Source organism: Phaethon aethereus (assembly GCF_964289735.1).
Source record: "Phaethon aethereus genome assembly, chromosome: 21".
NCBI classification, from domain to species: domain Eukaryota; kingdom Metazoa; phylum Chordata; class Aves; order Phaethontiformes; family Phaethontidae; genus Phaethon; species Phaethon aethereus.
The window spans coordinates 1499667-1516103 of record NC_138597.1 but is presented as its reverse complement, the minus strand read 5'-3'; the positions used below and the strand labels follow the sequence as shown (position 1 = coordinate 1516103).

The 16437-nt window shown below is 45.1% G+C and overlaps 1 protein-coding gene across 1 annotated transcript in view; it reads right to left on the bottom strand.

Moving 5' to 3' along the window:
* Positions 1 to 1284, bottom strand: part of EIF4G3 (eukaryotic translation initiation factor 4 gamma 3) — a 79814-nt gene extending 78530 nt beyond the window's left edge. Inside the window, exon 1 of the mRNA XM_082009465.1 lies at positions 1240 to 1284. Coding sequence (XP_081865591.1) covers positions 1240 to 1269 — 30 coding nt within the window. The 5' untranslated portion in view covers positions 1270 to 1284. The remainder of the gene's footprint in view (positions 1 to 1239) is intronic.
* Between the last annotated feature and the right edge of the window lie 15153 nt (positions 1285 to 16437).

The following is a 16437-nucleotide window of genomic DNA, read 5'->3' as shown; positions in this document are numbered from 1 at the left end:
GGTTTTTGCTCCAGTTCTAACCATATAAATTTATCTGTGTTTTTCAACAATTAAAGATAAAGTAGATGATTATACTTACAGAGAAAAGAGGGTTTTTTTACCATCAGTATCCTGTGTTACTGATCAGAACGGGGGACTAAGGAGGTGGGGGAGGATCCAGTTACAAATTCACAGCTGTCCACATCACAGAAACTTCATCAGACTGATGTTAATTGGCTTGTTCATCAACACAGAGGTTAACGGGCCTCAGAACCAACACTCCTGCGAATCCCCTGGAGGCGAAACCTCCAGAAGCAGGGCAAGCGCATCGGTGCGGCGGCACGTGGGGGGAAAGCTTGCCCTCTGTGTGTATATTTATATACCTGTTATGTGGGCAAACAGAAGACTTCTGTCTCAGAGGCTTTCAGTTGCCACGCTTCAGCAGCATTCATCTTACTCTAAAAAGAGAAGAGTGCTGGGAACGGTGCAGTGGTTTTACAGGTAACCTGAAAGCGTTACGACGCAGATGCGGATTCGCAAAAGGCACAGGGATTGCTGCTCCCTTGGCTGAGGCTTGAGACATCGTGATGGTGAGCTACCATGCCTCTAGAAGCTGGGCTAAGCATCTGATGCCCTAGAAGGGTCTCCTAGCATTGCGTGGAACTGTGCTACGAACAGAGATTCCCCAAAAAGAGCCTCATTTGGGGAACCCAAGTCCTACAATGGCAGAGCAGTATTACAATACAACCAATACAACCTTTTACTAGGCAGTAAATGGTTAGAACTGGTCCAGTGGCACTGATTCAGAGGTAGTGCCCACAGGCCATCTGAGACTGAGTGCTGCTGCAGAAAATAGCTTTCGTTTACTGATCCTTGGTCTATCACTTTATGAAATACTTCCTTAAAGAAAAAAGTAAAATAAAAGCAACGAAGACACAAGAAAGATTCTGGTAATTAATCTAAACTCTAAAATGAAGTGAACCTGAAAGCAACTATGCTAAAAATAAATCATGTTGTTTGAACGTAGATGAGAATTCCTCCATTGCTTCTTTTCTGATAAGCCACTTTAAAAGGAAAATTATCCTACCAGGACAGCGCCTGAAAAAATCAATCACGATTTGCCACTTGGAACGTGCTTCCAGTTCAGTAAAAACACGCCTTCCAGAGAACCGGCCAAGTGCTAGAGACACACACATACACAGAGAAACACACAAATGAGGAAGAAAGAACACAGGATAATGGAAACATGGGCTCCCTTACCGGCGAGCGGGTCTGAGGCTGGGTGTTCATTGTTTGAGGGGCTTGAGGGTACACCAACGTGGTAGGAGCTGCATTCTGTCCTGAGGGGTAAGGAGCCTGCCGGGGAACAAGAAAAGGAAATAAAAACTTAAGTCTACTAAATGATTCATCCCAAAAGACAGGAACTGAACACGTTATCAGGTGGACTGCTGACTGACACCGAGATAAAGATGACATAGGTGACTGCGATGCAGAAAGCCTTCTCCATCAAGGACCCAACCAATTTGTCAACGCTACCCCAAGCTCCCCGAGTGCCACAGCAGAAAACATAGCGAAGAGGCACGTCAGTGCAACACCGTGTCACCAGAACCCTGTGCTGTCCGAGCCCCCCGCCACGTACTTTGCGCAAGCGTCCTCTGAATTCGCTTCCTAGGACCACTGGAACTCTAGGTATTGCGATAAATCCGCCAAAATGAGACAAACGACAAGAAACCACCTCGAACACGTTTAATACAAGCCGCTGCTGCTTTAAAGCGTTCGCCACACAATGAAATCGCCGCAGATGTAAGGCAGACCACGGGTTGTGTAAATTTTTCATAGTTCCACTGATTTCAATGGGCTATAACAATTTATACCACCAGATGCTCTCCCCCATGTTATGTGCCCAAAGTAACAATAAACTGGAGCTGCAGAGTTATGCCGATTACACATTTCAACGAGACATTTAGAACTCGCTTTTCAGAGCACCTTTCTCCTTTTTTTTTGGAACACAAAAATTGTAACTTACTTTTTTTTGCTTAAATTGTTTATTATTGTAACGGTGTAAAAACCAGCCACTAGCCTGCAGCAGCATTTCACTTTCAAGAGGAACTGGCCTCCTGGCTACAAACCATCAGATTTACTCGATGAATAAAGCAGCTCATCAGGTCTCAGGTGTCCTCTGGGAGAAGGTTTTTGGGCTCACTTTACGGATTATGGGAGAAGATATGCTTCAAAACATCGCAATACCTCTCTGTACACAGAATTATGACACATTCACGTTGCAAGTCTTGCTGAAGAATCCCTTCTCATCTTTGAATTTCATGGCCCTTGCATTAAAATTCAAGAGCAGGTCTAAGGAATAAAGGGAATCGTTTGAGTCCATAATGTGGTATTGAGAGAACAGGTTTCCCTGCACCAGCCCTCAGGCACATTTTAGGGTATCTTCGATTTGAACTGTGCTATATTTGATTTTAATAATTAAATTTTTAAACAATAAAACTAAGTTATAGTTGGTAGGCCAAACCTGTTTGTATTAAAGAAAGAAAGAAAGAAAGAAAGAAAGAAAGAAAGAAACAAACTTATAAAACTTCAGCTCTCAAGAGAGGTGATCCAGCATAAAGACTGAAGCTCAGTTTTAGGCAAATAGCTTAAGAAGTGGTGTGGAAACAACACAAAACATGTTGTTTCTAGAAAGAAACTCAGTCCTGAAGCCTGCAGAACTTCCAAGTCTGAATTAGCAAACTACATTGAGTATAATCAAGCACGTTCCGGCTTTCAAAGGAGAGTCAACCCATCCTTACAAGATGTATGCTTTAAAGGAAACGAAAGCAATTTAAGAGGACTTTTTCTTACAAAATGAAGTGGGCATAATAGTATGGTATTGCGTAAAGCGTGTATTCAGTCCTCACCTCGCAGGCTGAGTCCTACAGCAGAGTCACAGACCTCACCCACAGCTCAGCCTCTTCAGCCCTTTCGGTATGAGCAAGTGTAGGATGATTGTGGAGCAAGAATATGCCTTACTTTGAAGAGCACCTAGTACACCTGATCGCTGAGAGACATCCACCACCAAGTGTCCCAGCACCCGCTGGCCAGTGTCCCATGCAGTGCCTAGGAGACAGCTGGGGTCTCTTTGTTACTCTTTTTTTCTTCTTTTTCTAGACATAAAATCCTCACTTAATCTCCTGCTGATTAAAATATAATGCAAGGTAAATTAAAATATAGTTTAGAAACAATCTGACAAAGGAATTATCCAGTCTCAGAACACAAAAAAAAACAAACCACAGAAGATGGCAGAGGGGATGAGGGGACTGAGCATAGCCCAAAAATAGTCCCAGACACTTAGGGACAGTGTTCCTACTACACAGGCTAACTAAGCAGGACGTTGTGTTCTTTTCTACTTGATTTTCACGTTGCCTTTTGGGTCAGAGAGATGATAAAAATGTCTGTCTCCAAGCGTATCACTAGATTTTTTCTGTGATCTAGGATGCCAAGGCACACTTGGGAGAATATTTAGCTGAAGAATGTTGTTCTGTAGTAGTTTTATATCAATACAGCAGCAAAGGCTCTGGTTGAAGAGCAATTAAATGCTTTAATCAGCTCCTGCTCTGCAAGCAGCAACCTCTGGCAGGTAAGCAGGGCATGTTTTCCACCGCCTCTCCTCTCCGGGAGCTCATTCGGTCTAATCCTCTCCAGCCAGCGCTTCCCTCCCTTCTTACCACTGGCAAAACCTCTAAGTCACGTTAACAACTAATTCACAAGAAGTCTTCTAATTTCTTGAGATGTCAGATGCAGCATCAAATATTTTCCACTTTTATTTGACAAGTGTGATTCTGCTTGAGCTGTTCGTGTCAACGCTGTATAACGAGCAGTATGTACCGTATCTCGCAGCAGCAATGACACCATGAAAACGAGAGATCGCAGCCCAGCATAGAATAATCAAGCACTAACGAGACGCAGGGAAACTCTGGTATCTTTTTATCTGCAACGTAGAGAAGTTGTCTTGCATTTGTAGTATCTCGCTGCTGACGTTCTGCATCTGGGATCTCTGCCCAAGAGGAGATTAAGGCTTCTCCCCTTGGAGGATCAGCGGCTTCCTCTTATCCCAGCACGCAGGGTAGGTGACCGTGTCAGGAAATACTATGAACACTCACATCTTCAGTGGACCAGTTGACCACCAGCTCCTCCTGCCTCCAGCTCTGCATCTCAAGAGAAGAGACCTTACCCCAGATGGTTTCAATTGCTGCTCCCGTAGCATCACAGCAAAAGGGGAGGAAAATATCCGCTCTTCCCCTCCCTCTTCAGGCTCATGAAACATGTTTTCTTCAGGCTCAAGTTGCACACAACAGGACAAAGCCTAAGTCAGATGTAACTTCCATGCCACCCCCAAGGTCCTTGCCCACCTCCAAAACAGCCTGAGTTTTCTTTTAATCACCCAAGCAAAAGGAAATTTGAAAGAAAGGAAGCGCAGCTATCATTAAGCCTAAAAACCTATGAATTTTAGCAGAAAGACTGCAAAGCAGGCATTTTCAAATACAGTGCCAAAGACAGCCACCTCATTGGCAACAGATGTCATTTCTGACACTAGTAGGGCTGAGAGGCAAATGCGAGACGATGCAATCTAGTGTTAAATTTGCTTTACTATTTAAACCCTATCAGAATAGGCTATAAGGAAAATTAAGTTATAAAGAAAGAAAAAAAGCATACGAAGGCTTAAATAGCAGCCACTGAAGGGTTCCTGCTATTAAGCTGTCATCAAAACACGGTAATTTTGGACAACCAATGCTGTTTCTAACCCAGACGACCGCTCCGGGTGCTAGGTTCACAACTGCAGCCTTGAAGAACGAGTGCAATACAAATCCCGCTGGAGACAACAAACATCACCTAAATAAACATGTTTCACAACTATTACACAACAACAAATGCTTCTGCTGGGCACGCTTCAAAGCGGAGGGAGGTGTGCCTTAGCTGGTATTTGTGTTAAAACCGTAACAGGGAAACAAAAAAAGGGGAGGAAAAAACGTGCTTTATGAATTTCTGCGGGTACTAAGTTCACATCTAAGTACATGGCAGCCTAAATAAACTATCAAAACATCTGACAGGATAAATCACAGCACTCCACTGCTTTTCAGACAAGTCAGCTGGTTAGAAGTATCGCATCTATTCATCTGTCAAAAGGACTTTTTTCTGTGCCAAGCACCTAAATAGGTACACAAAGTAATGTAATCACATGCAGTCACGCTGGAAATATGTGGCTTTTATGCGCTGTGGCTAAAATGCTGAGGACGAGGTGAGCAAATGAAGTTATCGGCAACGAAATGCTCCAAAAATCCCCTAAATAAACTACCACGGAGGGGAAGGCTGGGAAGCAAATATTACTCTGTATAAAAATTTTGGTTCAGAAGCATCTAAACGCTGGTGTTGAAATCCCTGGAGTTCAAATAATTGCAGCACCCCGAGCTGGAACAGCACAGACGGCTGCTGAGCTGCTCCACTTTCGAGGCAGAGCAATTTGCTTCCCTTAAAGCTTTCATCTTGGTGATTTGGTATTTCAGATGTGGCTATTCATGGGGGGAAGGCAGTAATCGTTGTGTGTTTATGTATTCCCGTAACTTGCTGGGGAAAACCCTTTCTATCTGTTTTCTGTGCAGTTTCCACCTTGGGCTGCTGACTGCACTAAGCAAAAAAAAAAAAAAAAAAATCCCTACCAACAAAACAAATGAAAAAAGTTATTCTTAGATCAGTTCCCGAGCTGGTTAATAAACACTGAGCCTGCTGCGAAACATGACTCCCTCGGTACTGACTGTACTGGGAATAAACAGGCAAAGTACACACATCAGGTTCAGAAAACGCTGAGTCACGCAGCGCTCTGCCTCCCGCAGCCGGTGGAAATTTTTTTGGGCAACAAAACTCCGAAATCCCCAGGCAGAAAGGTGTCGCTTGCTGAGCTTTCTGCCTTCAGCAGCGCTGTTGGGTTTGGCGTGGGAAGGGGTTAAGCTCTGTCGCTGTTTCTTGAATCCTCTCTTGACTTAGGGAAGAGGTTCGGCCGAGTCTATATTTACTGAAGTTACATACGAGGAGGAGAAATGGTCTTGTAGTTCCAACACATGACCGTGACTCAGGAGCTTGCCGCTCTATTACCATCGCTATCGCTGTGACCTTGGGCGAGAAAACCTTCGGACTTCCAGTTTCTTCCCAGTAACACCAACGCAGCGACCATGCTCCTGGCCGGGGAGAGCTGAAACTCTGCTGAATGCCAGCAAAAAGCTTTAATCTCTTTGGGAGGAACATGACAGCGTAAGCAAAACATTTTATAACACCATGCAGCACGCTGGGGCCAAAGGCAGCCCTCAGCTATCCTGGAGCAACCCCAAAGGCCACTTTTTCCACAAGAGAAAGCAATGCGATGCCCACACATGAATTAAAAAATATGATACCTTGCCGTAGCGGTTTATACCTCGTTTGAGGGCTCAGATCACTACACCCATGAACGGAGAGGAGCCAGCTAAAAGCTTACTGAAAGCGTCACCGCACGGACTTTCAAAACCATTTTGAACCATTTTACGTTGAGATGTAAAATATCAAAAGCGTGCAGGGGATGAAAACAGGCTAAAACTGTTGCAAGATCCATCTCTGCCCTCAAATGACCCCCAAACAAAACCACACGCGTTTCTCTGCATGTAAACAGATTTCTGCACAACAGTGGTCTCCAAGACGTTCACTGACCCGGTTAAACGCTAAATACTGACTAAAGCCGCACCAGGTGGGCACTGGGAGTAACACTCAGTGTACTTTATACTAAGGGGTCCTGTCCCTACATTTCGAAATTCTTATTTATACAAGCCCCCGACACAAAATGCCACTGCCCCTGGAGCAAGGTACAGGCGCGAGCGCTACGGGAGTCATCGGCCAGATCATCGCACAGGTGTTTCCTTTTCATCCCCAATTTTAACAACCCAGCTCAGTTTTCCTTCCGGCTGCTGACTATTTCCCTCGAGGAAAACCACAACAGGGAACGCAGGACTGGCTGTGTTGATGCACCAGCCCTTGAGGCTGCTCTTAGAGCCTCCTAGAAAGTTCTCCCCTGGGTCACTGGTCTGGATGGCGGGAGCTTGGCCTCGGATGCCGGTGAAGAAATCCCCGGCAGCAGCATAAACCGCCACTCGGTTCACAAGCATGGAAGGACGGTGCCAGCAAGGATGCGGCTTTTAATTCTGAATCGTGGTATATTTGTTGAGTTGGGTTTGCTCGGCCCTCCCACAGCCTGCAATGGAATCACTGTACAATCTAAACGACTGCAACCGTGCAGTACCCAATAAACAGGAATCTCTCAGGTTTCAGCTCTTAAAAAAGTAAGGGGATTACAATTTAAAACCCGTATCTTCATTTCTACCTAATAAGACTCACCCGCAGGCAAGCGCACACCAGAAGAGCAGTTCTTCAGACTGTCCCTCCTACAAAAACAATACCTTTATTTTTCCTGAAGCTTTGGTTTCTGAATAGCCTTAATTTTCAGAGAGGTGCGTATCAGCACAAACTCACGGTGTCGGCAGAAGCAGCCATCCTGCCTTTCCCCAAACCCAAGTGTTTGCTCCCGTTCCTCTTTCAGCAGCGGTGCTGCCTTCAAGTGACTGCAAAGATGTTTAAAACTTCTGAAGACCGAACGTTACAGCAAGATTATTTTTTTTATCCAATATGAAAAGCGATACTATTGCAAGGCCGAGATAACAGCTACAGCCAGAGCATCCGAGGACAGTCCAGAATCACCTACAACTACAGCCTACGAGACACACTGCAAACAAAAGGCTCATTTTCCACCTGGGTGCTGACTTAGTAGCACCCGTAGCATCAAGTGAAAGGGATGAAGAGGTTCCTGCTCTCGCTGTCTCTTGCCATCCTCCCAGGCGCTGCAGCACCTGCAGCAGAGGTGACTGAACTGGGGATGAAGCAGCTTTTGCCCTAAAATGAGTATGTTGGCAATGGACAAAATAAAATACTTTTTAACTAAGTTACTGAGCTCCCAACAGTGGCATCTCTGGAGATGCCCAGGACCCAGCTACCTCACCGTGGAGTCAGCAACCTGTGGGAAGAGTTCAGAGAGCGAAGAATTAGAGCTTTTAATCCACCTGCACTCACAAGCCAACACCATGAGAAGCCGAAACAGCCGCACAAGACCTCAGCGTCCCTCTGCCCCGCCAGTCGCAGTTTTGCTCGGGGTTACGTTATCGAGCCAGAAACATCCACCTTGGTGACAAACGCACAACAACAACGTAACGCCGACAGCATTTCCGCAGCCCTCCCAACGCCTGCGTGTACAAGCAATACAAGTCCTGCGGGGAAAGAGAAGTAAGTGCCAAAACAGCTCGTAGAAATCCTGCAGGAACGAACCGTGCCCGACACATCAAAAAGCATTCCCTTGGACCCGTGCCAGTGTCACTACAATACCTGGAAACCTGGGCTGCAACCACCTCAGGTTAGTTCCTGCATCTGAATGCAAACATGACATTACTCAGCTCCTGGATTTCTTCTGAACATGATTTTTATTACTATTTTGGTAACTAGATAATTCAAATCTATCTCTTTTTTTTGTTTTGTTTTCCCCTGAAGTCAGAACGGGATCACGGCAGACTTCGAAGCTGCTGTCTGCAATGACTTGTATAATGTGAATAATTTGAGTACAGTAGGAAAAAATCTGTAGTATCTGTAATATATAGAACCAGCTCATCTGCAAATATTATGAATGATGATGGAGAAGACTGAATTATTAAATTCATCCACTTCAGGCTTTTCTATGCAGTACTCTCTCAAATAATGCATAAAAGCATATTCTCACGCTACTCCTGTGACCTATCCCAGCTTTACAAATAGCACAACAACGATTAAACCAATAAACAAGGACAATTCCCCTCTAAACGCTCGCAGTTTGGCTTTCGTTATTTACGACGACACCTCAACTGCGTATCGTCAAACACACTATCAGATTAAATGTAAGTCCTCATTCACAGCTACATGTTCAAATATGCAGGGTTTTTGGTATACATAGCATCAAGAATTTCAAATTTTTTAAGCAGCTCATTTGCAAATTATCCAGCATCACTGAAATCAGCTTGTCCTCATCATAGCATCTCTGTAAAATAAAAATACACAGCAGTTCTACTCTGCTGACTTTCTATAAGCCAGTGCTGCTACCCCGCAAGATGCATCAGTAACCTGAAAACACTGTTTTTCTGCATATATTGGTATATAGTACTTGGAATATTCAAAGCCTCATTAAAATTAATGATGCAAGTCGCAGAGCTCTTCTCTGACACTGAACAGGTTGTGCGGATTAAGGGTTTCCACTTTAAAACAGAATTTAATGGAGTTATGGTACAAATACCCTGTTCCTGATGAAGGGGCTGAAATGGGCTGGGATGGGACCAGCTTGTGACACTGGTACAAAATCTTTGCACATCGGATTTGCTAGGAAGCTTCAAGGTTTGGATTCGGATGGAAGCAAAGAGTAAACAGGAGCCGTGACTGTTTGGTGTGTTCAACAGCCTTTTCCTCAAAATGCCAGGCACTCAGCTCCAGGTGTCTTGCCCGATTTTAAGGATTCACCAAATTGCAGACGAGAAGATCGAGCAAAGAGCCTGCACTGCTTGCAGCAGTCAGCATCCTCACTTCTCCTCCTCCTCACAAGCACACCGGTTTCCGCTCTTCCCTTTTTCCATAAGCCGAGCCTTTAGGAAGACTCCCCGTGTCGGTAAATATTAAGTTCAGCCTTTAAAAGGATAAAAATATCCTGACCCAGAAGGAATTTACTTGTCTTGCAAACGTGGCCCAACCATTGTTGCCTCTATTCCTCCGCAGCAGCGTGTCTCGAGGTGTGTCATCTGTGTCATTACCTGCCCTGCTAAATTTTAAACAGCCTTTTTTATGGCTTCGTATGATTTAGCGTCACGCATTCAAGCGGGCACAGGCAGCAAGTTGAACAGGGAAAGAGTGTCTCATGTAACAATCGCAGAACTACAGGCATTTTTTTTTCTACTTTAACATAAATAATCAGATTCCCACCGAGGGAAGGCAGCAAAGGAAATGTGGTTTCCTCCTCCCCGGACAAAGACAGTTTGTGCAAAGGACAATATAGGCGCATGTTACGCACTCCTTTCCTTCCTGCTTAAGACACTGGTTACTATTTGTGTAGGGATGTTATGAAGGAGGAGGGTGAAAAGGTAAAGCGAGTGGAAAGCGTCCCTCTTTGACATGCTATATTCCCAAAGTTCAGGCTTACCCCCTGTTTTTAACATAATAATTGCAATTATTTTATCAGCAGCTATACGGCCGAATGCAACTGTCCCTTAACACGCTGCAAAGGTAAATGTAACACACAGCTTTGGGGAGAAGGAACAATCTTTCTACTTTTTAAAAAAAATAAGGCACTTGAGCTGATAAGCCCATGCCCGATTTCAGACCGCAGTGATGTGGTCAGCTGACGATGCAGAGTGAAATATTTAAACAAGTGTAATTTTGAGACACTGGGGTGGACAGACGTCCTGCTCATGGCTAAAGACACTTGTTTATTAAATCCATCAACACCGAATCTGCCTAGGTTCAAAACTGTTGTTAATGAAGGCACGAGGGCAAGGATAACACTGCAGTAGATTATCATTTCATAACATCTGTAAATACTAGCATGGATTTACTTGGCTTCTTACAGAGACTGAAATGACAGTCCCTGCCTTGGCAGCAGCACGTGGCTTGCAGCCTGGGGGTGGTCTGGTAATGACATAATTAAGTGAACTGCTATTTTCCATAATAAAGGTACTCAAAAATACAGAGACTGTGTGTGTGCCTGCGGGTGTTGGGGGGAGACATTCCAACACCTCTGCTGCTGGAAGCAGACCTGTGAATCTCAGCAGAGACATCCTGGAGTTTACAAAGTGCCTTTTGTCCCAATTTAACCAGAACATGAACTTTGAGGATCAATACTTTGGCTCAGGAACACAACCTGCAGTCAGCTGAGCCCCTCTAGTCCATCCTACTGCCAAAAGAGCAGCAGGTTTGCAGCCTTCCTCCTCCTTTTCTCTAAGACCAAACAAAAAGCTCCAAAAATTTGTCACTATCTATCTATCTATCTATCTATCTCTAAGATGTTTCCATCCTTGGAGATATTCAAAACCCAAGTAGACATGGTCCAGAGTAACCTGCTCTAGCTGACCCTGCTTTGAGCAGGCACTTGGACTCGATGATCTCCGGGTCCCTTCCAACCTTAACCATTTTATGAGTCTATGGCAGCAATCGGATAAAATGTTCAGATTTCACTGCATTACACCGAAGCCCAGAAATGCCACCGCAAATCTGGACAATTTAAAGCAACTAAATAAATTATCGGTTTCTAATGGCACCGTAAGGAGGGGTCTACGGAGAATGCTGGCACAGCCCTTCCGGGCCACAAAGAGCCAAAAGTGGAATTACTGCTCCGTAACCATCAAACCCTTTTGTGCTCTTTGTCATGAGTGGAAAGCAGCAGATCAAGATTTCAGCTCGCAGGAGAACCACGCTGTTTATGGATTTCAAACCTGCACCCCTGTTGGGTAGGTTCTCCCTCCTGAAGTTATAAGTGGCTCCGGAGGTTATTCTTCAGTTCCTCAGTCTGACACAACAGCTAACGGTGGACTCCAGTAATTCAAGGGCTCCTTCTCCCTAGTTTCATCTAGTTGCAGGGGTATTTTCTACCCTCTACATCTACAAAACACAGACCATGTAAAGCTCTGACTTTTGTGCTGACTTTAGCATTTATTGGGACATACTGCTTTCTGCAACACATTCTGTGTGTTTAAAAACGATGTATTTTCTGGAGCATGCAAGAAAACATCCATTAAATTGCATGGAACAGAAGGTATTGTTACAAAAGGAATACCAGAATAGAAATTATTAAACATAAGAAAATGGCAAGTTGCCTCACATTATTCTGTTGTCTTATATTATGAACAAAAATGTGGTTCAACAAGTGGGAAAGTCTAAAAAGCACCAAAATAAAGCACAGTCCACGTGACGATGAGAACAGAAAATGTGCACGGAAAACTCCTGAAGAAAGGGATCTGTAGAATTTTAAAACAACTACAGAGGAGTTTGATTTTCTATTAAAAATGCTATTTCAATTAAAAAAAAGTTACCAGCAGTTTTAAGACTGCTTTTGATTCACAATAGTATCACAAGCCAAAAGAAAACTCTTCCGCTAGATCATGCGTCCAGGATGTGTTGTGTGGCCAAGACACCAACCGTGAGAGCTTTCTTATTCAAAATAACTCAGTTTACACTAGGGAGGATGGGCCAGGGAAGACTCCGAGCCAGGCTAGGCTTACTCCCGAAAGAAAAAGCTTAAGCACAGTAGAAAAAAACCACACTCTTTTCCCCCGCTGGGCACACAAGACCACACGGAGAAGTACTAAAGACACCTCTCAAAGCAGTAATCCACCGCAAAATGTAGTAGCAGCAGTGAGGGGGTGGGTCTGCAGGCAGACCTTGGCCTAACTAGACTCAGCGTTTGTGCTGCAACCTGTACTTTGCACATGTACGTGAAAAAATTGTAACAGGTTTTTCCTTCTTTCCTTGTTAGAAAGGAAATTAAGGCTGTTTCTAGTCCTTCCTAAGTGCACAGATACCAAAACCAATTCATTCATCCCACCTAGCGCCTTTTGAAAATTAATCATTTAACCTTGGAAACAGTTATTAAGGTTAATAGTGTTAATCGGCGTTTGAAGCTGCATTATGCCTTCCCCACTACCCCAGATCTCCCTTCCTGCAGCTCTCATACCCAGCTGCTCTCCCCAAATTAGGAGACACCCATGAAGTTGAGCATCCCTACACAATAGCACCCCGAAGCCCAAAAGGCACCGACAGCAGCTGCTGAGACACAGACAAGCTTTAGGTTTCCAGCACAGATTTGCCCAGATTTAAACTAAGGAGGTAAAAAGCAGAGCAATGAATCAAAAATAATGAAATACGTTGTATGAGCAAATATTATTAACCCAATCAAAAAACCTACTAATCCTATTACAAAACAGAGAGTTCAGCTGCACTTCCAGCAGGTCTTTAACACAAAGGCCGAAAGAAGATTACACTTCTCCTGGATTTATCAGCTATTAAACAACTCACGTTTTCAAATCGCCACCTGCAGTCATACATTCCTGCAAGCCCAGAATTAGCGAGCTGCATTAAAAATACATGTTGTGAAGAAGCCTGACCCGGATGTACAGAAGCCTGCACAAGAAAAGAAGTGAGAAGTACAAGAGGTCAAATTCTTGACTGCTCAGAAAAAGACATTAAAGCATGTCTCTGGAAGGCAGGTTTCCTGCCCACAAAGCACCATCAAGAATTTGGTGTTGAAATTTTCTTTATCCTCATTATCCGGTATGGACAGAAGACCCAAGAAACTGAAATCCACTGTTCAGAGGGGCAGCACGTACATGCTAGCTTCTCTCTTGGCTGGTCCGGCCCCGATTTCTTTACTTGCACAAGGAGAGTCTAATCTTTCATTCTGCATCCACATCATTGTGGCCACAAAGATGATCGCTAATTAATATCCCGACTGACAACCATACCTGCTCTACAAGTTACAGGATTCTGTGTGGTTTTAATCAGCATGAAATCCTCTATCAGAGCACCTTCCATAAAACAAGCAGGTGCCTGTACGGAAAAGCTCTCTGGGTGAAGCGTTCCCTGCGAAGCTTAGAGAACCGACTCTGAGCGAGGGTCCGCAAAAGATGCCCTGCTAACACAGAAAACGACGGACAGGGCGTTTGTACAGATGAGACGATGAAATTAGGGAGCCCCCGGCGCGCCAGGGGCCATGGAAGTTTATCATCTGACTTTACACAGATTGCTTCTTCCTAGTAAAGCATACACGGTCTCGGATAATGGGGAATAGCTGCATTTGGGGGAAGATGAGTGTAACGCGTCGTACGCAGGCAACAAAACACGGAAGGTAGCTGCCTCTAACACGAACAAAGAGTTCCCGTAACACTCACTACGTCCCGGGGCACCCGAATTATCACAGGGCACGAACGGGCAAGGTTACGATTAAATTACATTCCTCCTTCCATTTCAATTCGTTAATAAACGTCACTTTATTAAAAGCATCTGAAATCTAAATTGGGCTACGAATGATGGGAGGGAAGTATTGAATAAACATCACGGTTATAACAGGATTCCGGCTCCCGTAGAAAGGATCCAAGGTAATAAAAGGGGGGCTTGGGGATTGCCTATAAACATGCCACAGATGGCACGCAGACGCGCTTCCTGGCATGGATTCCCAGACCTTAAGATACTAAGGAATGTCTCACTGCTATTACAAATGCTAATTTAGCAATGGTGACATTTTTGAGGACCGGAATGAGACCACAAAACTCTTTTCACTTAAGGCAAAGAACCAGATGGTAACAAGTTCCAGCTAGTACAATCTGTTTTGGATTTACATCAGCCACCTAGAAGTCAAGGTCTCTGTACACCAAGATCCTGAGAATTCGGCTCTCTTGCACTTTTGTTTTCTGTGGGTGTATCTTGGCACTGTTAGAAACAGATAAGGGATTACTAAACACAGCTGACAATAGCTACAACAGCTTCAGAGTAAGGTCTCAACCGTTGCCACAGGGTCCTCTGCTAACTGGGTACTCCATCGTTTTAGCCTAAGAGGTAGCCGTGGGCACAAATCGCTGATCTGCTCAGTGCATGGCGTGTTCTTAACGAGAGCTACAGCTTTCCCTGATTGCAGGGGAAATTCCTGGCGATTTGTTCCAAGCACGGTCAGTCGGTGCTTACAAACTGTGGTCCCGGACTTAAAATAATCCCTCGGCACGCACGGCGGAGCCCGCAGTTTTAAAGCTGAGGCGGAGAAAGCCAAGAGTCTTTTCCAAACCATTCCTCTCTCGCGTTGCTTCATCTCACATGCCAGAACCCACTGCACTTGTTCCTTGGGAACCTTCAAAACACTCCTAGGTCACGAGCAGGGATGAAATTGTTTTCTCCTGATGCCTTAAGCTTTGCCCGCTGCCTCCTGCTCATGGTACAACCAGAGGAGCCATGTCCTCCTCTTTTGGTCACTCACTGGACAGACAGAAGCACTTCGGGGCTGCGTCCTTCCAGCCCAGTCTGGTTGCTTTGGAGGAGCTCTGCTTTCTCACTATTCCCATCTTAAGACACGGCTACGCCATAAATCACCGTAATGTAAAGCCGGAGCAGGGGGGGCAGATTTACAGCGTTACAGCTGCTTTGCATTAACGGCCTGTGAGAATGCTCTTTGCCTGCACTACTCGCACTGGAGAATCTCCCATCCCGTGCTCAGGCGAGCAGTTACCCTGCAGTGCCAGGCACACTGTAAATCCATGCCCCACACCATCTCGGGATGACTTGCTCCGGTAGTCAGGCCCAAGAAGAAACCTCTCTGCTCCTTTCCCAATGACTTCTCCTTTCCTCTGTATGCTGAGAAAGAGAATGGTCTCAAACCAGCCACTTCTGAAGTCTGCGAGGCTCTTGGAGATGCGCCCCTCCTCGCCCAGTCCGTACGAGGGGCCCTTTCACGCAAAGAACAACAGGAATATGAAATTTTATGTACGTGGGGCCACATCTGGCCATAACATCACCGCAGCAACATGTGCTGCGCATTCCCCAATGCCAGCGGAGTTCAACACATTCCTGAGAGCAGCAGTTATGATTTCAAGGCCCTGGAATTTGGGAAGCAGAAACGCTGTCTCTTGCTGCGGAGATGGGGGCGTGGGACTGTTTCTCATCGCTGCCAAGCTCTTCTTGATTTGCAGCAGAAACTAATTCTGAAGGGCAGCAAAGTGCCAGAGGCTGGTCGTTATGAAAGACTTTGGAGGAAGTCGAACAGCAAGCCTTTCTCTTGTCTTGGCTATGTCAAATGGAAAAGGTAGAAGAATAAGTGAAAAAGACACCAGACCGCAACACCGCATGACCATCTGTTTATTTAAATAAAGTTCAAGGAAAGCCAGCTACAAAGGTACAACATACAGTTGCACCTGACTTCTCTTCCCACGGGAGACACTAAATATCCCATACAACCCCTGGTCTCTGGTTCCCAAAGTCTCTCTTACAGACAACTCAACACGATGCTGTCACCTTGTCACGCAGAAGTCTGCAGACATATAAACCGTGTCCCCCAGTGCCCAGAGCTTTTGTAAGGGACAGCAGCTCCTTTTATCACTTACTAACATTTTAAGATATTACCTAATTTCCCATCACCCAGACTTAGTGGAACAGGCAGCCTTAGAGCAGCCAGGACAGCGAGGGGACCACTTGTGGAACCGCAGCAGCTACTAACCCTCCGTTCTCCTTCCAGCACGGCTTCTGCAAGATCCCCACGCTTGAAGAAACCGGTAAGTGACTGCGAGTGCCAAGAGGAGGGATGCTGAGATGCCTACTAGATAAAAGCAAGGGACTGACCTCTCTGCTGAGCCCTGG